The sequence below is a fragment of the Cibotium barometz genome, chromosome 36 (genome assembly GCF_041138505.1).
Source record: "Cibotium barometz isolate CiBa-2024 chromosome 36, ASM4113850v1, whole genome shotgun sequence".
In the NCBI taxonomy this organism is placed as follows: Eukaryota; Viridiplantae; Streptophyta; class Polypodiopsida; order Cyatheales; family Cibotiaceae; genus Cibotium; species Cibotium barometz.
This window is the reverse complement of record NC_141081.1, coordinates 40245379-40269594: the sequence shown is the minus strand read 5'-3', so window position 1 is coordinate 40269594 and position 24216 is coordinate 40245379. Positions and strand designations below refer to the sequence as shown.

Sequence of the window (24216 nt, the reverse complement as noted above, 5' to 3'; positions counted from 1 at the left end):
TCTCTATCTTGAAAAATACTCTTTGAACAAGGAGTGACTTGTATGGCATACCATAATTTCTTATCATTTATATATGTGTGAAAAACAGCCTTGTAAGAAGAGCACATCGATGAGTGTAAATGAAACATGCATAAGGATTATATAGTAAAAGCTTATGGTTAGAATTTACTTGTTCACAATGGTGAGGTAGCATAAATGTGTCTCTCTCTATTAAACCAAAATTTTATGGAATCGATCGCCTAGATCCATTTGGATGTCTTTTCAACGATTTCTTGAGCGCCTCCACACACTAATCCTTAAAGCACTTCACATCCAATATAAAAATTTAGAATTTCTTGAATCCAACCTTTAGGATGTTTTGAATCATGCCATAATAATCAAGCATTGCTCCACTCTCTTGCTCAAAGTTTTCCAACAATCTTGGGTATTTCTCTTTCTATCTATACATTAACTGCAGAAATGCCTTTCTTTGGACCACATGGCATTGTATACCTTATACCACCACCAAAACCAAATGAAATATATTTATGATATTGAATAACCATATCATGAGATTCTACTTCAATAAAAAAAGATAAAGTAGAGACACACTTACATGAGGCTCGCATTCTACTTCAATAAAAAAAGATAAAGTAGAGACACACTTACATGAGGCTCGCATTCTCTTGCGTACTCCCATTCTTCTTCTATCACCATCTCTCCATGTTCTTCAGTCTTTAATAAAGCCAATCAATGTGATGTTCTCTCTTCATATATCGGTTTCTCCTCACCCCTTCATACCTTGCCACCCACCTCTTCATAACTTCACTATGGAGAATACAAAATCTATTCACCTTCTTTGACATTGATGTGTCCATTCTCATTTCTCTTCCTTTTCCTTGTGGTATGTGGGACACCATGCACTCACCATCCTCATTACTCCACAATCATGGTATTGTGGGATCCACTAACGAGAAATACTCTAAAATGTGGACACATGCTTCTTGCACTAACCAACCCTCTCCCATACATTATTTTGGCCTAGATCTTTGGCTAACAAAATCCTTCAAGGTCTTCATGAAATTCTCAAGGAAGAACATCCACCATTGAGCATGCACATCATTGCACAACGATACTTCATCTATCAAGTGTACCACAAGATGTGTTCTTGAGAGGTTTTCCTCAATTATACACACTGCCTCCACCACGGCCATTATTTAAGCTACATCAATAGTGTGATGGATTGATCTCCTTGGAACTCATGTACCTAATATGGATTTGAATCTATTTACTTGGCATGACATGTCTTACAAACTAGTGAAAAAATAAAATAAAGCCATGTTAGAATTTTACGTTTTCATACCTCACCACACTACCCCCATTTTGTAGATGGCCTCACGCACTTTTTGATCTCAACACCTTCTAATGCATATGGGAATAATGAACTATGTAAAGGTTATGTAATGCAAGACCATCATGATGCTTATATAAGTGAATTGAACATACTTGAAACATCTTGTTCGAATCATGCATTTCTAGACCATACAATTGAGTTGCTCCTTTGTTCTTTATTTTTGTGAATGCCCCCTTTAAACAACACATGACATCCATAGGGGTACAAAAGGAGGCAATTTTATCCTTCACTCCCTTATCCTCGTCCTTTGTCAAGACTCAAAATCTAAGATGCTTTAGGTTAAATTTCCTTCCCATTCTCTATAACTATTGTCCAAGTGGTGTTGAGGCATTCAATTAATCTCAAGTCCTCCCGAACCACTAAAGAATCTCTCTTGCCAATTATGTGGTCACAAATATTCGATGCTACATTTTTTATGATGTGCAACGGATCTAGAAGATGATTAATTCTTAAGTTTATACAATATGGGAGACAAATGAAGATTGAGTACCTTGTCATTCTCGGTAGTGGCATATGGGACAATCCTCTCCACCATACTTCCCAATCACCTACTCTTAAAGGATATGGGGGGACTCATTTTGTAGATGGAAGAAACTTCTCATGATCAAATGGAAAAAATCAATGATGGTCTTCATACACGACTTTCTTGAGATGGATAGGCCATGATGTAATAAGTGATGGTACACAAATCAGACAAGCATCGTGACCAAATGTTATGAGTCGTAATTATGCATAATGTACAAATAAAGGTAGATCATCATCGAGAGGCCAAGATGCAGGCTGTTTTGGAAAATAAAAAACATAAGCAATAACAAGAATCTAATGTACAAATAGGAGAAAGGACCAAGATAAAGAGGGCACTCTAGAGGCAGGGAAGGCAGACAAGCCCAAGTGGTTGGCAAAGATATCAAAATGAAATAACCATGGAGTGCCATTATTGTGGGAAACAAAGACACATTACAAAAAGGACTACTATAAAAAATGGAATAATATCAAAAGTGGAAAGTTACAGTAAGGCCACCTATGCATCATCATAAGTAAACAAGGTGATGACTGAAGTTAGGAACAGTTTGTGATCCAATACCTGCTTAGTTCAACGATGACAAGAGATACATTAGGATCATGAGATATTTGGTATGTAGATTCTATTACCTCTAACCACATGACCAGTCACGTGGGGTGAGTGGTTTAGAGATATATAAAAAATGGAAACTCCAAGCTTTGTGGAAACAAGTGATGATATTGTGCACCCTTTTGCGCATCTTGGTAAATTCCCATTGCCTATACAGGATGGTAAAATGAAGTACCTAGAAAATGTACTTCATGTTCATAATATTATAAAAAAACTAGTTTCTGTTGGAAAGATGATTGAGTAGGGTCTAGAAGTGAGATTCAATCATCAAGGGTGCTTTATGCAAGACTTCAAAAATCAATGCAGCTTAGTTGCAAGGGGTTTAAAAAATGGCAGGACATTTACTTTGAATGTTAATGTGCTTAAGGTGAAGGCAACCATGTTTGCGCATGGGATAGGTGTCATTGTAAATATTGATATATGACACAAGCACATTGGTCATGTGAAGTCTATGCAAGACCAAAATATTATTAGAGGTTTGTCAAAGTTTAAGGTTGATGGTATGCATAAAGTATGTGAAGCATAAAGTATGTGAAGCATGCCATCTTGGTAATAAGCAGGCCAAACGTGCATAAAGCATGATAGCTTGTTGGTAAGCAGGCCAAACATGATTTTACACATGAAAAGCACATCAATTTTGATATATGGGGACCGACCAAGACTATAACAATTGTAGGTTACAGGTATTATGTTACAGGTATTATGTTACAGGTATTAGGTTACATTCACTGACTAGAAAAGTGTGGGTTTGTTTTATGAAGGAGAAAAGTGTGGGTTTAGTTTATGACGGAGAAAAGTATGGGTTTAGTTTATGACGGAGAAACATCTGGGTTTAGTTTATGATGGAGAAAAGTCTGGTGTTTGCTCACTTTCAAAGATTTGAAGCACCTTGGTTGAGAACTCGGGGGGGTCACTCACAAAAAAATGTGAATATCACGTGCGTTCAACAGAAGCATAATTTTAATTTATGAAACTTACAAAAATATATTTACATAAGGGTATGATTTAAAAAATTTTCAAAAAAATTTACAGATTCATAAAGAAAAGGGGATATTATATAGATTAAAAAATTCACAAATAAGGGATTTAAAATATAGGCCTTGAATGCACGTGATAGGGATATTTTACATATAGTGACCCCCCCGAGGTTGAGAATAAAAAGGGTATCAGGTCAAACCCTAAGATTAGATGGTTCAGTGATCTCTTAAGAAAACAAGAAATCAAGAGGCAATTCATATGTAGGTACACTCCATAACAAAATGGTGTTGCAAAAAGAAAAAATAGACACTCGATAATTTTTTTGTGCCATGATGTCCGAAAATAATATGCCCAATGACTTTTTAGATAGCAACTGATGTGTACATTATGAACAAGACCCCTATTATAGTTATTCATGGTATGATGCTTGAACAAAATTTTACAGCTATAAAACCATATGTGTCTCACTTGAAAGTGTTTGGATGTATTACATATGTACATGTTACTAAATAAAGTGAGAACCAAGTTGGATCCAAAGTTAAAAAATGCATTTTCATTGATTATGCTTTGGAGAAGAAAGGTTATAGATGCTATAACCCTATATCTCATGATATGTGAGTAAGCAGAGATGGTTTCTTAACGAGATGAGTAGCTAGCATGCACCAATGAAGGCAACTGAAGATGTAAGCATAAGAAGTAATGATGTTGTCCCACATGTAGAGCAGCAATCATAGGCGCTTAGTGGAGTCCTCTAGAAATGGATGCACTGTTAGTCCATGGTCAAGCAGGTTAAGGATAGATGCAAGAAATCTAGATGCATCATCTCATGGTACTACATGTGCTAGTATACATGTATCACGCAGAGAGAAGGAAAATGTAGATCAACCTTTTGTGTCTCATCTGTCAGCAAGTCACTCTGAAAACAGAATCGTTCTCTAGGATATCTTGTGGAACACTTGAGAAATTCAACACATAAATTCAACCATGAAAACACATGCTTTGCAGGTTTCAACAAAATCAAATAAATTAAACAAAAACATAGCAAACATAATACTTAGCTCCAAGACAAACATGCTGGGTGCAATCTTCCCCCCCTCCCTTGTGCGTGGCCTTCCCCCCACACAAGAGTATTTTTATTAGCTTTCAACCAAAAATAGGCCATAGCCCCCAAAAATATACAAAGTGTGCTTTTTGAGAGCACGACACTCTTCCACAACAAAAATAGAGTGTCCCAAAAATTGGGGCTAGGGTAAAGCCTTTAGGCTTTAATAAATTCAACATTATAAATGTATTTTTCCCAATGTATCAAAATGGAAAAATCAACTACTAAGGTTACAAGCTATGCTTGTTAAAATAAATATGATACGCATAAGAAACATTCTCCTTGACATTATTCATCAATCCTCGTAATCTTCATCACTTGAAAATATAAGCCCAATTACTAATTAAATTAATCCCACAAATATTAAACAGGCACAAACCATCACCAACTCATGTGACTACCACGCGTAAGTACCCCAGGAATCACCCTGCCATACAAACCTAACTGAAAAAATCATAGACGGTCCCAAGCATACGTCATATACCGCAAGTATTAATATTTATAGTGGTGTCACCCACAATATTAACCTAGCCGGCATGACACAAGAGTAACCTAGGCGTCCCCAAAGAGGGAAAAATAATATTCTTAAAGAGGACTTAAAATATATTCTTAAAGAGGACTTAAAATATATTCTCATGACATCCCTCTTGCTTGAGTTTGCAATTGCCCTCAATTGGAGGTTTGCTGGGTTTGAAAAGAACGAAGGATCTCAGGATAAGCTCGGAAAAATTTCTCGGGCATCCATTTTGCATCTTCTTAAGGATGGTTTTTGAATGTCAAAAGATATTTGATATATTGGTTGCGAGTTCTTGTTGTTGTCTCGTCTCTTGATCAATAATAGCATCAGGAACTAAGACTTCTTCCACTCCTTCAACAAGAGGTGGTTCTTCATAAATTGGGTGAGAAGGAAGTGTTCCTCGAAAGGGTTTCAAGAGATGAATATGGAAAGAGTTGTGGATATTCCAATTAGATGGCAACTCTAGTCTATAGGCCACATCATTAATCTTTTCAATAATTTTAAATGGTCCATAGTATCTAGGTGCAAGTTTAACTGCAGGAAATTTTTCCACACTCTTCAAACGTCTCTTCTCAATTCTCAAAAAAGTACATAATCACCTTCTTGGAATGAAAAATCTTTACGCTTCCTATTTGCTTGAAATGTATACTTCTCTTGAGCTCTTGCAATACATTCACGCACTTCAGATAAAATGCGATCAAAGTCTCGAGTATATTGGTCAACAGCTTCAATCTTATGGGAGAGTCTAGTAGTTGGAATAGGTAAAGCTCTGCCATAGATAATCTCAAATGGTGCTGGACCAGTAGCAAAATGAGGAGTATTATAAGCAAATTGGAGTAGATGTATGTGCTTATCCCATGAACTAGGTTGCTGGGAAACATAGGCTCTAAGCATATCCAAGATAGTGCTATTCGTGACTTCGGTCTGTCCATTTGATTCAGGATGAAAAGCCATAGAAAAATCTAACTTAGTGCCTAAGTTTGAGAAAAGAGCAATCCAAAAGTGACTACAAAATTCGGAATCTCTATCAGAAACTATCACTTTGGGTAGACCATGATGAACAAAGATTTGCTTGACAAATATGGTCGCAGCTTGCTGAGAAGTCAGTGTCTTTTTACATGGAATGAAATAGGCTTGCTTACTAAACCGGTCCACTATTGTCCAAATCATATCATGATGACTGGAAGTAGTAGGAAAGCCTGTAATGAAGTCCATAGACACTTGTTCCGATGGTCGGTCTGGAATGGGTAAAGGCATAAGCAATCCCAAAGCTTTGCCTTTAACACCATATTGGGGAATATGGGAATTTTCCAAGACTTTAGGACACATGGTCAAAACTTTAGATTTCCCATAACTTGAACACCATGAATCCAAAATGAGCGCTTTATGGCTTATTAGATCCCATTTTTCAAGCACTTTCCAATGATAGGTCACATGACAGGGTTTTAAGTAACTTACAAATATGTTATCCATGTCCTCCTTTTTTAGTGTTTAAAAATGAGAATTGGGAGATTCCCAAATTCACTAATATGGTGTTCTTTGTAGCTTTTAATTGATTGACAAATGTTACACTTAGCTACAAATTTTGCTACATCATTTTTCAAATGAGGCCAAAAGAATTCTCGAGAAACTACTTGAAGTGTTGCGGAAACTCCTCTATGTCCCATGAATGGTGGTTGGTGCATCTCTTCCAAGACAAGTTGTCTATAGGGTTGAGTAACACATAATCTTTTCTCAAAGAAAAGATAGCCATCATTATGAGAATAATTTCCTTGAGGTGTCCAATTGTTTTCATGCAATTTGATCCATATCTCAGAAAAATTTGGATCTACTTTATAAGTTTCTTTCATTAGTACAAATGGTTCACTTTCAATAGCGAAAATGTTGTTGATATGAGGTCTTCTACTTAAAGCATCGGCAAGAACATTTTCCTTTCCAGTTTGGTATTGAATCATGGGTTGGAAACTTTGTATGAAAGATGCCCATTTGATGTGCCTATCTGAAATAAGGGGTTGCGAAAGCAAATGCCTAATACTTTGTTGATCATTCTTGATAAGAAATTCTAAACCCATTAGGTAATGCTTCCAAATCTTCAAGGCATGCACAACTACTGCTAATTCCTTGTCATATGTACTATAATTTGTTTCAGCAGGTTTTAGCTTTCGACTTTCATAGGCGATAGGATGGTTGTCTTGCATAAGCACAGCACCAAAACCTTTGCCACTAGCATCAGTTATTACTACCACAAAGAATGGTCTTTGAAAATCAGGTAGTGTAAGAGCTGGTGCATGAGTTAATGCATCCTTGAGTGCTAGAAAAGATTTATCTTGACTTTCGGTCCAATGGAAAAATGTAGTTTTCTTGAGAAGTTCCGTCAAAGGATGTGCAATATAAGCGAAATTCTTGACAAACTTCCTAAAGTAACTACATAGACCTAGAAAAGATCTAAGGTCATGAATGTCTCGAGGTGTAGGCCAAGAGGCTATACACTCAATCTTCTTAGGATCCACACAGATTCCTTCAGCTGACACTATATGGCCTAAGTATTCAATCTCTTTTTGAAAGAAAGAACTCTTTTTAGGATTGACAAACAATTCATTTTCTCTCAAAAGATTAAACACTTGCTCCAAGTGTTGCTCATGCTTTTGACGATTCTCGCTGAAAACAAGAATATCATCAAAGAACACCACAACAAAGCTTTGAAACTTTAGGAAAATGTGATTCATCATATGACTGAATGTAGCTGGAGCATTGGTCAAACCAAATGGCATAACCAAAAGCTCATAATGGCCAGTCTGGGTTCTAAATGCAGTCTTGAATATGTCTGACTCAGTCATGCGTACTTGATGATAACCAGACTTTAAATCAATCTTGCTAAAGACCTTTGAACCTCTAAGCTTATCAAGTAAGTCATCTACCCTAGGGATAGGGTATCTATTCTTGACAGTGATTTTGTTCAATGCTCGGTAGTCAACACACATTCGGAATGTTCCATTCTTTTCCTTAACAAGAAGGACTAGAGCTCCAAAGGGTGAACTACTATGTCTAATAAGGCCTCTTTCTAACAAATCCTCGATTTGTTTTTGGATTTCTTTTTGCTCTAAATTGTTGACTCTATAAGGAGCTTTACAAGGTGGAGAGTTGCCTGTCAATAAGTCAATACTATGGTCTTCAGGCCTAGACTTTGGTAATCCTGGAGGTAAATCTTCCATAAAACAATCCTTGAATTTGGAGATATAAGGATCAAGTTTTGAACTATTGGATGTGTTTAACTCAGCGCTAGGCTGGTTAACCCAAACCATATAAGTCTTCTCCCTTTTCCTAAGAGCTCGCTTTGCTTGAGTATGACTCAATAAAGGACTCGTCTCTCCTTTGACTAGACATTGGAGGAAAATATTTTCATTGTCCTTCCTTACACAAATGCTATGTGTATCATAGTCTATAATAGGGTTGTACATATGTCTCCAAGGCATATCCAATATTACATCTACGCGTTGTAAAGGTGCAACTAAGAAATTCCTTTTTTCTATTAAGGAATTGATGCTTAAAGTTAAACCTTTCACTTCTTGCATGCAATTATACTTGGTTCCAGTAAATGCAACTTTGACTCTATAATGTGTAGGTGAAGGTTGAATGTTTAAAGCTCTAATGGCCTTTTCAGAAATAAAGTCATGAATGTTACCATCATCATGCAAAACAATAACTTCATGCTCATTAATTGTTCCTTTTATTTTGAGTAGCGAATGAGCTTGAGGCTTACCTTCTACTTCTGTATAGTCAAGGTTAGAGGTGCCCTCTTGCTTGAGCGATTCTTCTTCGTTGTCGTCCCCTTCAAGCATATTTACTCGTGTCGCAGGTGTCGGATTCTTTGCACGACGGTCTGGGCAATTTGGTGCTATATGTCCTTCTTTATGACATCGAAAACATTTGATTGGAGGACCTTTGGGCTTGCCACCGTTGACTTTCTTTGAATTTGATTCGCCTTTGACCATCTCCTTGCCTTTGTCAAACCCTGGCTTATGAAAATTTCTTGAAGCATGAAAAGGTTTAGAAAAAGGTTTAGAGTGGTTACTCTCAAATGACTTGGCCTCTCTAGGAAAACCATTTTTGCGTTCGGAATTTGTTGCCAAAGATATAGCTATAGAAAGTGAATGAGGTCTAAACATATTCACATCGGCCCTAATTGTAGACTTAAGGCCCGAAATGAATTTTCTCTTTTGGTCCTTCTCATTGACTTTCTCCACAACCTGTACCTGTAGTAATGTATTCCAAAACTTCTCCACATACTGAGACATGCTTTCTTTTTCAAGTTGATGCAATGTATCCCATTGATGCCTAACTTTAGATTTAAATTGTGAAGGTAAGAAATGTTTTTTCACTAGCCTTTGAAACCTTTTCCATGAATCCGGTTTGTCACGTCCTTGCTTGATGACGCTCCACCATAAAGCTACGCTATCCACCATGTGATTAGTCGCACATTTGATCTTGTCCTTCTCGAAAAATTTCTCCCCCAAAAAGTAGTCATCCAATTGACTAAGACATGCCAAGAGGACTCGAGCATCTTTCTTGCCATCATAATTCTGAAATGAAAAAGCTTTACGACTGATTTTAGAATCTTTTCGTGAATTTTGTGCTTGAAGTGTAGTATTGACAGCTCTTTGGATGATGTCGTCTTCGTCATCATAAGATGGCAAAGAGTTACGCTTACGCCTTCGACTCGAGAGTTGTCGCTCCAATTTAATTCGCATCTCTCTCTCTTCTACAATTTGTTGTTGTAGAGATTGGAGTTGCTCTTGAATTGAAGGTGAAATAGGAAAATTTGCCATAGTAGTCATGCAAAGAATGTAAATAAGTAAAATTGATATTATTTGATGTATGTAAATAAAGCAAATGATTGTACTTATCTCAATTCTCCCACAATTCGATTTGTGTTGAAACTAAACAAAGACTTTGATTCAATGGTTGGGTCGAATTCCCTTCGTTTCGCACAAGTCCCGAGCAATTCCAAGTGATTTAGGAGACTTGGGCTAGTCGAAATGCTGAAGAAATAATTTTTTGCACCTTGAACACTACTTAAACAATTTTGAAAACTTGGCCAAACCTCTGTAATAATTTTTGAGAATTTTTAGAATTTTCAGAAATTATTTTAGAATTTTTTAGCATTTATTTGGCCTTTTTAAGCCTCTTTGAACCCTGAAAAATCAAATTTCTGCACCCAAAAATCTGAAAATTGCAATTCTTTGGAATTTCCCTTGAAATAGGAAAATAGGTAGTGTGAAAGCTCCAAAAGTTGATGTGACATGCATTGGGCTTAGGAAAAGTGGAATTTAATTAAGCTTTTAATTTAGCTTAATTAACATTTTGTGAGCTTATGGCTTGGAAAACACACGGCGTTGATTTCCGCCCGTTAGGCTGCGTTTTGGCGCATCGAATTTGCTTGATTATATATATTTTTCATGGCTAAAGCTCACACAGCATGTAGACCGTCAATTATAGGATATTTGCAGCTTGAACCTCTTCTAATTCTGAGCAGGGCAAGTGAGGTTTTTGGCCATGGGAAATCCATCTGTACGGTCAGATCTGAAATTCATGAAGCTTTGAGCAAAACCACTTTTTGATGAAGAAGAATGGTTTTGGGAAGAGGTAAGTGAGTTTAAGAAGTAGAGCTAGTTTGAGAATTTGAATTTTTGGTTAAAGACCACAAACCCTTCTTTTGCCCACTGGTTAAAGGCCTGCAACTTTCTTGAGAGTTGTGTTGATGAAGACCTTTCCCACCTTTCAACAAATCTCCTAGCCCAAGCTCTGATACCACTGTAAATGGAATCGTTCTCTAGGATAGCTTGTGGGGAACACTTGAGAAATTCAACACATAAATTCAACCATGAAAACCGTCATGCTTTGCAGGTTTCAACAAAATCAAATAAATTAAACAAAAACATAGCAAACATAATACTTAGCTCCAAGACAAACATGCTGGGTGCAATCTTTCCCTGAAAACGGAATCGTTCTCTAGGATAGCTTGTGGAACACTTGAGAAATTCAACACATAAATTCAACCATGAAAACACATGCTTTGCAGGTTTCAACAAAATCAAATAAATTAAATAAAAACATAGCAAACATAATACGTAGCTCCAAGACAAACATGCTGGGTGCAATCTTCCCCCCTTGTGCGTGGCCTTCCCCCCACACAAGAACTGTATTTTTATTAGCTTTCAACCAAAAATAGGCCATAGCCCCCAAAAATATACAAAGTGTGCTTTTTGAGAGCACGACACTCTTCCACAACAAAAATAGAGTGTCCCAAAAATTGGGGCTAGGGTAAAGCCTTTAGGCTTTAATAAATTCAACATTATAAATGTATTTTTTCCAATGTATCAAAATGGAAAAATCAACTACGAAGGTTACAAGCTATGCTTGTAAAAATAAATATGATGCACATAAAAAACATTCTCCTCGACATTATTCATCAATCCTTGTAATCTTCATCACCTGAAAATATAAGCCGAATTAATAATTAAATTAATCCCACAAATATTAAACAGGCACAAACCATCACCAACTCATGACTACTAGGCATAAGTACCCCAAGAATCACCCTGTCATACAAACCTAACTGAAATAATCATAGACGGCCCCAAGCATACGTCATATACCACACATATTAATATTTATAGTGGTGTCACCCAAGATATTAACCTAGCCAGCATGATGCAAGAGTAACCTAGGCGTCCCCAAATTACTCAAGAGGGAAAAATAATATTCTTAAAGAGGACTTAAAATATATTCTCATGACACACTCCTATGTGGATGGTGGCTCTAGTGGCTTCGAGAGTAGAGCCTTGACAAGGAGCTTTGCATTCTGTCAATCATTACTCCTGGTGCACGTAGAATTATGGTTGTTCTAAGGACAACCGATAGTGATCCTAGTGTACGCAAGTCTACTCAAGTTAGATACCATGTTTTACTCATTCTAGATACCCTATTAAATAGGATGATATATGAGGGATATTTATTCCATCACTCACTATGCTTACATGTTAGATACCCTATTAACAGGATGCGATATGAGGGATATATATTCCATCACTCACTATGCTTACATGGTTAAAGAAATATAGGAGGTAGAGCCCACTTCTTTTGAGTAGGCACTTAGAAATCATAAATGAGATGCCATGGATGAGGAGATGGTAGCATTGAATACAAATGTGACATGGAAATTAGTGCCTTTGCCTAAGGATAAGAAGGAAATTGGATATAAGTGGGTGTAAAAGGTCAAGCATAACTTAGACGGATCTATGAACAAGTATAAGATAAGAATGGTTACAAAGGGGTTATGCATAGACATATGATATTGACTATGAGGAGACAATCAACTCGATTAGGTTACAATAATGGCAACCTTGAGATTTGTCATTGCTATGGCTTAACAAAGGGTGATATTTACATTAGATGGATGTAAATAATATTTTCTTACATGGTTATTTGTAAGAAGAAGTTTACATGATATAGCCATGAGGTTATGAGAGCGATGCACATCCAGATTTTATGTATAGGTTACACAAAGGCACTTTGTATAGCTTAAAGTAGGCATACCCAGAGCATAGTCAAATGAAACGGATCTAGACCAAATATCAAGAAATCAACACATAAAGTCCAAATCTAGCATCCATTTGATAGACATCAAATACATATGAGAAATCCGTGTGATTATGATGAAAATTGAAGAAATCCACATGCACATGTAGTAGCAAAGAAGATATGTGCATAAGGCCTAAGTGATTTAACCTCTCACCTCATGACGATGGCTATCAAGCTTGCCATGAGCCCTAGACCATGAAAGACCATCTCTAAGAAAGGATCCAAGTGTACATGTAAGTGTCCAAGATATGAATGATCAAAAGATCCCTACAATGAACCCAAGACCCTATTTATAGTAGCCTTATCCATGGCCCATTATTTACATGTTTTGGACCTTAGCTTATGCTTCATTACAAACCATCCCTTTCCAAAGATTTTGTCCTCAAAATCATATGAAATATCTACAATTCAACATAGCCTCAAATGAAATCAATGGGGAGTAGTGAAGGCCCCAAATATGCTCTCCAAATGTAAGGAAGTCCATAAGCCTTCATCTTCAATGCATATGTGTGGGACCGTTATGAGACAGCCCTTGTGATAGATGAAATCCTTTGAAAGATTCTTCATAAAAACTCCATGGAGTAGGCTGAAAATGATGCATACACTTAGCCAATCATGTCCCGCATCATGTTATTCCATTGTGATGCACAATTAAGCTTGTTGGAGTAGAGAATCAACCCCAACAATGGACCTCACCAAAACTATCCAAAAATTACATCATGCATGTATTGCCCATTTTCACCATACAAATCATGCCAATTGGTCAAGCAACACCTTCCTCACAAGACCATGTTTTGGCACATACTCCAAAGATTGCCAAGTAGCCTCATCCATGGGAAATTGGGTCCACTTAACAAGGAATTCTTCAATGTTCCTATTCCTCAACTCCCTTGTCCTCTTGTCCACAATCCTTTCTGGCTCATATATAATCTCCCCTTCTTCGTCATGGGTGGTAGATCTTCAATTTCTTGTGGAAGAGTGCCCACAAAGCTCTTTAGGTTGGACATATGAAACACATCATAAATTCTTGTAGAAGAAGGCAAAAAGCTTGTAAGCCAAGTCACCCACCTTCTTGACTACCATGTATGGACCATAATATCTATGAGCCAATTTTGGATTGGAAGATCCTTTGAGAATGTTATGATGGCTCTTAGGAAGATTTAATAGTACATAGTCACCTTCTTCAAACTCCGTCTTATGCCTATGCTCATCCACATTTACCTTCATGACCTCTTAAGCCTTCTTCATGTTGTCCTTTTGCAAAGTTGAAGAAGTTATCTCATCCTTTCCAACTCGTCCTTGTCCAAAGGATTAACCATTTTTTCCTCATGAAAGGCAATAGATAGCACATGAACTTGATACCCATAAAGAGCCTCAAAAGGTGGCATCTTGATACTCAAGTGCTTTCTTGAATATTTTTTATTTTATGTAAAAAAGATAAATATAGGAATTAGGTTGTTAGTCATTTATATCGATGACTTGATTATCACTGGTGATAATGATGTTGACATACATGATATCAGGATGCTTTTAAAGCAAATGAGAGAAGAGATTTTGCTGAGTTACTTGATATTTATTGGAATAGAGGTGTGAGATCACATGATGGCCCTTTGCTATTACAAAACAATATTGCTTGGACACGTTCAAGGATGGTGTAACAAGATGTAAGCTTATTTCAATGTCATTGAAGTAGAACACTAAGTTTTCCATGGATACATGAGATGAACCCACTATGTACAGGCACTTAGTGGGTAGCCTGATCTATATGGCCATTACTAGGCCAGATTTAAGCTATGGTATTAGCTTTGTGCGTCCGTTTATGTAGATCAAGCCACACTTGGATATGGGTAGACGGAATCTCAAATACATAAATTCTAGTGTTGATTATAGATTTTTCTATGAGGTTGGCCAGAGAGATATGTCTACATGAGTATATAAATTTTGATTGGGCTAGTAGTGTCTCCAATATGAGATCTAACAACGGCGTTATGTTTTCTTTTGATAGTATTATTGCGAGTTAGCATGACAAGAAACATCCCACCAATTGCCTTGTTAACGAGTACAAAGACTGAGTAGAGTGGTGATGTTATGGTATCTTCTGGTGTAGAAGCTACTTGGTGATATGGGTAAGCCAGTGGATAGGGACGTTGTCATTTATTGTGACAACATTAGTAACAATACAGCTGGCCAGTAATCGAGTCTATTATGCTAGGATGAAACACATTGAAGTGCATTATCATTTTGTGAAGGAGAAGGTTCTACTAAGTGATATGGATTTGATATATATATATCAATACAAAGATTGACATCTTCATAAAGGCATTGGGTACAAAGAAGCTCCGCAAGTTTAGGAGCTTACTTGGAGTACAGTGTTGAGCTCGAGGGGGAGCGTTGAGATATCAAGCTCAACTAGTGCTATGAACAAATCTTGGGAGCCTCATGGTGGAGAGTTCACAACTATGGAAGCTTTGATCAAAGGATCTTGCATAGGAACGAAATCGGGTTAGGCCATGACTATCTACAACACAAACTTTCTTAGTTGTTGGTTTCATTTAATGTGAGATGAAGCTCTCCTTCTCTTTGTTCAAATAATTGACACTTAACTCTTATGTGACAAAAAAGAGAGTAGGACTACATGCATGATTAGCACATCAACATTTAAATATCTAATTAAAAAGCCATGCATGATTAGCACATCAGAATATATATCTAATTAAAAAACCATGTATGATGAACACCAACAACGTATATCTTCTTGAATGCAGCCAACCCATGCCTTAAGCACATATCTTATATGCAAGCAACCCACGCCATAAGCCCGTGATTCCCATTCCAAACCAAGAATCAAATCCAACCAGAAGATCATTTACTCCATGAGAAGCTGTGTATTGACCTACTTAGGAACCCATCGATAAAGTGGAGCAATAAGTGCAATTAACATAAAAGCCCTCCAAAGCATCTTGTAGCAGACCAGAAGGAATTTCCTTGACCTGAAAGACACACGGTTAAGTCTCGTCTTTCTCTCTCTTTATCTCCTTTCTCTTGTGCATCTTGAGTGTGGATCTCTCTGCATACCACCACCCACCTTATCTTGATTTTCTACACGATTAAGAACACCTTTAGTTTTCTCTCCTGTAGGAGCACCCTCATTTTGGATCGTGTCACTGTAGCCCCCAATTATTGTGTAAGGTAACCTTCTGCCCACTTTTATCCTCACCATCCACGTGTCACAGAAGGCTTGCTATGTTAATAAGGCTTTCAATAAGAGGGGAAGAGTTTCACCTGTTGCTCCTAGATAGTTCAAAACGCAATCTGTAGCTTTTAACTAGAGCCAAGCATGAGACTACAGTAGGAAAAATATAAAAGCAGGTTTAATCATCTCGTAAAAAGTTAACTCCGATTGCAGCCCTTTTGGACCTTTCTGGCCCCATCTGCTACCATGGCTTTTTAATTAAAATGAGCCTTAGCATTACCCTTCTCTGTCAAAAGTGATCTCTTGAAATAGCCTCCATCAATCATCAGGCCGAGTAGTCTAGCCGGGGCCATTCTACCTACCCAAACGAATGGACCCGGGTTCAAACCCTGACATCCGTGGTGTGTGTGAGTGGTGCAACATCCCTCGAAAGGTGCTTTTGGAAAAAAAAAAAGCCTCCATCATCATGACATTATAATTTGAAAAACATCATTATCATCATCATCATCAGTGTCATGAAGACACACAAATGGATGCTAGATCACAAATATTCTCAACAGTGTGTAATTCCACAACCTACAATACAAAAATACCAATCTCATGGATTTCTGGAACACTCCTTTCGACTCAAAATGCCAGCTCAAAGTCCACAGCGCAATCAAATACCCCAGACATCACGAAACCAATAAACAACCGTTTTGCTTCACAAAGTGATTTAATCTAGTTGGAAATCAAGTCCTTGGGCAGGCTATGAAAGGTATCTTTACCAAGGGATGGCGACCAGAAGACATATCTAGCAAGTAACATCTCCTTATCAACCACGAACAATAAAGAGATTCCTTTTTTTTCATTGCAAGGTTATGTTGGCGATGATAATACATGGTCAATAACCTAAAAGCCTTCTCTGAGGGGTACATGTCTTGTCAATTGCATGATCATGAAGCTTTAACTCCTCATGCTTGCATGATCATGGGTGCACAAGACAAGCATGGTAAGAAGCTTGTTCCTGTCATGCTTGCTTGGTCATGATGCGGCAACCAAGGTATGGTCTTGAAATGGTAACACCTCGAAAGGCTGCAAAGTGTCTGAGGTCATGATGATGATAGTGATTCCATCCATAGCCATCAAAAGATGATCATGCACTTGAGTAGTAGTCCAAAGCACTTTAACACAAAAAGAAAAAAAATGGCACCCCTTAAAGCCTTCCAAGTGTCTGGCACACCCTCGAGAGGCTACAAGGGGCACCTTTTTTCATCACATGATCATGATGGAGATGATGGTGGCGGTCACTGCATGGTCATGATAGTGATGGTGATGATGATAATAGTGATGTTCATGGTAATTGCATGGCAGTGATGCCATTAAGAGATAATCATGCACTTCTGTAGTTAGTCAAAAGGGCTCTCTCTCTCTCTCTAACACACACATTCTCTTATTAATCAAGAAGAACGCTTTTCAAAAGGGGAATGAATATATATACATTAAGCGAAGTCAATAGGGATAGTAGCATTGACTACAACAAAGCACCCCAATACAAAAACAAGCACAGGAGGAAACTGCAGCTGGCACCAGCTACTTTTTTTGGGGCCCCTGCAAAATCTTTTAAGAAAAAAAATTAAAGAATCAACCAAGAATTCACCTCCTACAAAACTGAAGCAATGGCACTGCATACGTGTGCCAACATTGCTCTTTTACCTCCCCTTTTTTTTCTCACGGGGGGCGGCAGCAGAAGATAACTACAACGTGCTCCCCGGGAGGTATATCCTGTGGATCTGATAGTTTCTTAACTTTTTCCGACAAGTTGGGCATTTCTTCTGGTGTTGGAGAGACTGCTTTATGCATGCGCTGCAAAAGATGTGACCACAAATTGTTGTTGTCTCCTCTATCATGGTGCCCATGCAAATGGGACATGCGAGGGTAAGCTCCTTTGCTGGCTGTGGGGTAACTGATAGCTTTCGTTTCTGCCATGGCCAAAAAGTAGACCATTAGAAAGCCATAACCACATCATGTATGGGGACCATAGCAATAGATGCCATAGTATCAAATAAACCCTGAGAATGTCCACCCTTAATGCAAAATACTCATCGAACCTTGGAATTGAAAACACAAATCTTGATGAGCCTGTTATTGGCCTGATATTTAAAGGCCTAATATGTTGCTAAAGAACAATGATCTCTTACCCTTGTGTTTTCGTGCCCCTCTCCTATAACATGATTTGGAGAAGTGAGATCAATCGTGATACTTGATCTACCATTTGCAAGTCCAAGGCCTAAAATCAAGCCAGTACTCATATATTCATAGATTAAGAAAATGAAAATTACACCTTGACAAAAAGAAGAAACACATACCAACATGCCCAAGTTGTAGCTCCAAATCTGCAGGCGCATGTAGACACAGATGGCGCAATGGCCAAGCACAATGTCCTGCCTGCAAAAGAATTAGCGCAATCTGTTACCTGAGACACGGGATATTCAGTGTTGCAATGCATCATAGGTCAACCTACGGCATTCATGCATATTCAGTGGGCTGGCTGCGAGACTCTCTTCCCCACAGTGCTGGATTAGAAGAGGTTTAAAAGCCTCACAGAGGATCAGAGAGGAGTGCTTACACAGCATTTGAGGGGCACTAGTCAAAGGCTTGTGCAGATTGATGCTGCTATACCCAACCACTGGATCATAGGGACCTTCCTAGAAAGGCTTCATCACTCGTGGTTTGGAGTTTTCTCCGGGACAGGTGTACCTCTTCAGGTTATGGGTCTCCCCACTCCGGGGGAGGACGATGCCCCAGTCTTGTTCCCTGTACAAGATGGATGGTATTTGGAGAAATGCGATGTGCAGGTTATCAACGAGGGCCCAGTGGTGTGTCTTGCGAGCATTGTTGGCAGAGCAGGGAAGTTCTTCTATATTGATCCCACAACAAGGATAATCACAGATGTTTGGGGCCTTTGGTTGTATCGCGGCCTCCCTATCAAGTATTTGCATTGGGATCCTAGTGAGTGGGTGTGGAGGGATGCTACCAACCTCATGAAAAGCATGCCTTTCTTCAGTTTTACTGTGTGGAACGCCAAGCATCTAGTTCTAGGACACGTTCAAAGATTCCCTACTCTTAGACCTCATTGGGAAGCTTATGGTATATGGTCTAAGAGTAGGCTTGTGGAACACCAAGCATCTAGTTCTAGGACACGTTCAAAGATTCCCTACACTTAGACCTCATTGGGAAGCTTATGGTATATGGTCTAAGAGTAGGCTTATGGCATCACACCTGACATTCAGAGGACATTTTGGAGGATGTAGTGGGACCCTTAAGAGAGGACACAGATATCCTCCTTTACTTGGCTTTATCTCCTTGGTGGCCTTGCCACAACCACTGGAGATTGGTTGTCGGTGTTAGCCTAGCATGCCCGAGATGTGTGGGAGCTTCAGAGACAGTTTACCATTCCTTATGAGAGTGCAGGGAAGCAAAGAGGATTTGGACTGAGATAGCACATCTCCTTGGAAGGATGAGGAAGAATGCTTACATATCTTTTGCTGCCATCATTTGGCTGACACAGTCAGGCCCACAGCTCAGGTATGAGGGGAACGTCATGGATCTAGTCATTATGATCGGTCACCGAGTTGCTCGGCAGTGCCGTCTTCAAGACATGCCATAGTCAAGATACGTCCCCCCAACACAAAGGTTGGACATTGAACAACGCGTGGGAGATTATCGCCAATACTGCAGCCTGGCACATTTGAAAGGCTAGATGCACTGAGGCCAACGAAGGTTTATGAGTCACAAAGCATTGGCAGGATTTGGAGTGATATCATCTATACAATCATGGCCACTTGGGCCAAAATCTAGGGATGTTGGAGGGCTGCGGAGAGAAAGCACAGCAAATTCATGAGTGTGGGATTATGGCATCTTTGTCACTCTCACTCATATGGGACCTTGTTGACAGCACAAGGTACTGGATTGGTTGAGATTTCCACCTTGTTTGGTTTACAGTCTCCCTCTTGTATATTTTTCGATACTTAATAGAAGTCTCTTTTCCAGGAAAAAGAAGAACTTCCCTTTACACACTACAATCAAATGGTCCTTTGGCCACCAAAAAACATCAATGCTCCTACAAGACAACAAGCGCATCTTGACCATACAACTCCCATAACCCAGGGAATCTCCACCATCCAAAAAGGATGGGTGCAGTACTGTCCCTTCAAATTTTATGTCTAGATACCCTTGACACACTAGTGGGTGGAAATCCCACATGGACTGTAGGACAAACAGTGCATCTTCAACAGGGAACTCATCACCCCGACAGGATGGGCACCATTTGTGCATATTTGTCATTTCCTGGCACAAGTAAAGATATTTCAGAGGTATGAAATCACTAAAACTGAACCTCTGGTAAAGGGCCATTTCTATGAGAATGATTTTTTTTTTTAATCTCTAGGCTTAGGCTTCGTGAAAGGGTGTGATAGGTAAACGTACAGTCCAATCCATAAGACATATGGTGTATAGCATTAGGCAAGCACAACCCTGCTGAGGCTATTGGTATATGTGATATCCCCTTTTTAAGTAGTATAACCAGTCATTCCAGAGGAGATTCAGCCACCTCTAATGTCCGTTTTCCTCATCCCTAATATTCTCTGTCATTTATTCAGTGACAGGATTAATGCCTTAAGTTCCATATTGCTCCGCTAAAACACTGCAGCATTCCTCTGCAAGGCATATGATATGAGTCGAATGTTGAAGCACATGCCTGGCATACATCATCCCTGACTGACCCTTAGTGATTAGAAGACAAGGGCACGTATGAGTTCAACCCAAAGTGTGCAAGTTTAGTAGGTTTTTTGGGGGCCAACATGCATGCAGGCAATGTAAAGACATCAGGTCTTTGTTTATAGGTGAGCACCATGGCCAAAAAACTCTGAGAGAGGAAACTCAAGCCATAGTAGGGGGTGATGATGAGGGCCACAAACCTGAGCGTCAGTTGGAGGACACGGCTGCGGTGGATGCGGGGGACACCTGAGGATTTCATCATCATCGTCATCAAGGATGATGACTTCCGGTCGTTCACTGCTTTTTGGCAGACCTCGCCTCATGGCTCTCTCTGGCATACTCCTGACTTCCCAAATACTGCAACTTACACTCCCTCTTCTTGGCAAAATATGAGAACCTGCAGGCGTCAGAAAAACTCATCTCAAAACATCGCCAAGAAAAAATCACAACGCCATTACGGGGCAAAAAAGAAAAAAAGAAACAGAGCCTTGGTTTTGCTTGCGTTAAATTCAACGAAGAAAAGAGACTGAAAACCCTAGTTATTCTGACATGGGAAACGCTAACTTCTGGTAGAAACTCTAAGAAAGCACCCTCTGCAGAAACAGTAGCGATGGAGTTGACAAAGTGCTATGGAGTTCTTCCTTATATAAGGTAGTCAGAAAACCGACTGTTGTGACCGACGTCCACCCGCTTTTGCCACCCAAGCACCAAACATAGCTCCTCTCACCAAGCATGGTTCCTTCTAATGCAGGTGGTATAAAGAGAATAATGAAAGCATGCATTGGAGGGGGGGAGAGAGAGACTAATATTGAGAAAGCCCGGAAAAAATTGGGCAAGGAGAAATACCAAGGTTAGGATGGGCTTTTAGTTGAATTCTTTATAGCCTTGGGGGACTCCTTGAAAGACTGGATATGGGCTACTTGTAAGAAGGCTTTTTCCTCAGGTGATTTAGGCAATGATCTAAGGGAAGGGATGATAAAGTTAATCCCCAAACAACCTGCTTGTACTCATTTTAACCACTGGAGGCCTATTACCTTACTCACAGTTATTTACAAGATCTTGGCAAAGGTCATAGCTCTAAGAATCATCCCAGCTCTACAAGAGGTGATCTCTAACAAACAATATGGATTCATTAAATGCAGATCTATCTATGATAATATATTTGCAGCAATGATAGGTAATGATATAGCTCAGAGGACAGGCCGGGAATGTGTTATCTTCCAACTAGATCTAGAGAAGACTTATGATAGAATACATTGGTCCTATGTGGCAACAGTGATAGAGAAGCTAGGTTTTGGTTACAAGATTGTTTCCTGTATTTATACTCTAATAGCTGGAGCACACTCTAAGTTGTCATTAAATGGGAGACTAGTTGGGGGGTTTGAAATCAAAAGATCTGTAAGACAAGGCTGTCCCCTAGCTCTGTTGTTGTTTGTTGTGGCCTCTCATCCTCTGCTAATAACTTTAGAAAATGCTAGTGAAAATTCTCTCTCACAAAAGGTGCGGAATAAAGGGGAAGCTAATGCAAGAAGACAACCTACAATAAAACCTATCTGGCATGCATCCATCAAGAAATCAAGATTCAATGACAACAAGCAAGAAGAGATAAGACAAGAGCTCACAAGTAAACTATTACAAGGGAATGATTGTGTATTACTTATTGTTAAAATTGATTGTGTATTACAAGGGAATGATTGTGTATTACTTATTGTTAAAATTGACTTGTGTACAAATGGCTAGTTTTCACACTAGGCCGACAAAACTTAAAAATGGTCTAGCCTCCATTGCAAGGGAATGATTGTGTATTGCTTATTATTAAAATTGACTTACGTACAAATGGCTAGTTTTCACGCTAGGTTGACAAAACTTAAAAATGGTCCAGCCTCTATTGCTTATTGTTAAAATTGACTTATGTACAAATGGCTAGTTTTCACACTAGGCTGACAAAACTTCAAAATGGTCCAGCCTCTTACTAATCTTAAGAAACTATTTACACTAAGTCTATAGACTTTCCTTATTTAACATTAAGCATGGGGGTAGGGCCACTTTATATTTTTTAGTGCCATGTTACAAAATCTAAGTGCCCATTCATAATAAGACAACTGGATCAAAAGCAAGCATGCAAAGTGTTGACATATGGCATTTTTAGAGAAGCATTTTGTCAATGCTCCACCCTCGTGATGTTTTTGGGGATGATGGATGTGCTCTCTTTGGAAGTTCAAGATTAGGTCCATTCATATGAGTTGTAGGAAAGAGCAAGAGGGGTACATGCAAGGCTGTGTCCTACTTTAGATCCAAAAAATCCACTACATATCATACTGCTAGATCATGTTCTCGCTTTGGTATGGAGCAAAGGAATGTAGATACACTATGTGCCATCGTTACCAGCATCACTGATTTGGTGATGACCATGATTCAACATACTACCACAGCTTTTGAAGCATGGCAAGTTCTAAAGAATCAGTACGAGACAAGAAATTAGACAAGAGATTCAAAACTGTAAGAATCATCTTGCAACAAAAAAGCATTTTGATGGAGAATCAAAAAAACAATTCATATCATAGATAAATAATCTACAAGATCAAATGGCGGCGATAGGGATCACTAAGACTAACAAGGAGCTCGCACATAAGTGCATGAGAGTGATGGTTTGGTGATCTCACTGATTACCTAGGTGCATGACTCGTCTCTTACTTTTGAGAAGTTTGGTGCAATGTTGGTGGAGGAGGAGATGATTTTAGGACATTTGGGTGTCACTATTTTATGCATGTTCCAGACTCATCCAAAACCGTGGCATTCCAACATCAAAAAGTGTATCTTGTTAGGGTACAATATGGATTCAAAGGGTTATCAACTATACGACCCTGAGACAAAGAAGATAAGTATCATTCCTGATGTGGTGTTTGAGGAACAACCTCATCAAGTGGAGGAGAGGGCTCCATCCACACTATCCTTCAACAAAGAAGTAGCCCAGCAGACACAACCACTAATGACAGAGCCAACCCCATAAGCGCTGGATTCTTCAAATGACGAAGAAGAGAAGCTTGCAACACCTCGTAAGGAGCCATATCCTAAATGGTTGAAGCAACTCTTGGATGGGAAAGCTTCGATGCGCAATCATAGAAAAGCCAGAAAGCTATTCTTGTCGCATATCTAAGAGAATAGAGGAGTAAAAGAGAGCCTCCACTCACAATATCGATATGGCCTTGATGGCTACTCAATAATGATAGTACAAGAGCCAACCAGCTTGAAGAAAGCATTAGCAGACTAGAGGGGGGACCATGGAGTTAGAATTTGACTTAATTTTAAGAAACCACACTTGGGATCTTATGGATCATTCTATAAAATAGAAGGTTGTTGATGTTAAAATATTGCATGTTCTTATGCTATCGTTGGAGGTCCTGTCAGCCTGTTTCTTCAACCGACCTACTTCATGCACAAGTATATAAGAGTTGCTCCCTTTTATTCATTCAATCATCTTACATTGCCCAATTTGCAGGCT

At 38.9% G+C, this 24216-nt stretch overlaps 1 protein-coding gene across 1 annotated transcript; it reads right to left on the bottom strand.

Moving 5' to 3' along the window:
• Positions 1–17414: 17414 nt before the first annotated feature.
• Positions 17415–21178, bottom strand: LOC147617890 (uncharacterized). Its single transcript, XM_086775594.1, has 4 exons — positions 20915–21178; positions 18305–18383; positions 18137–18225; positions 17415–17917 (listed from the first exon to the last, which is right to left on the bottom strand). The coding sequence occupies exons 1-4, from the start codon at positions 21050–21052 to the stop codon at positions 17693–17695; spliced, it is 531 nt and encodes a 176-aa protein (XP_086631720.1). The 5' UTR covers positions 21053–21178; the 3' UTR covers positions 17415–17692.
• Positions 21179–24216: the final 3038 nt, after the last annotated feature.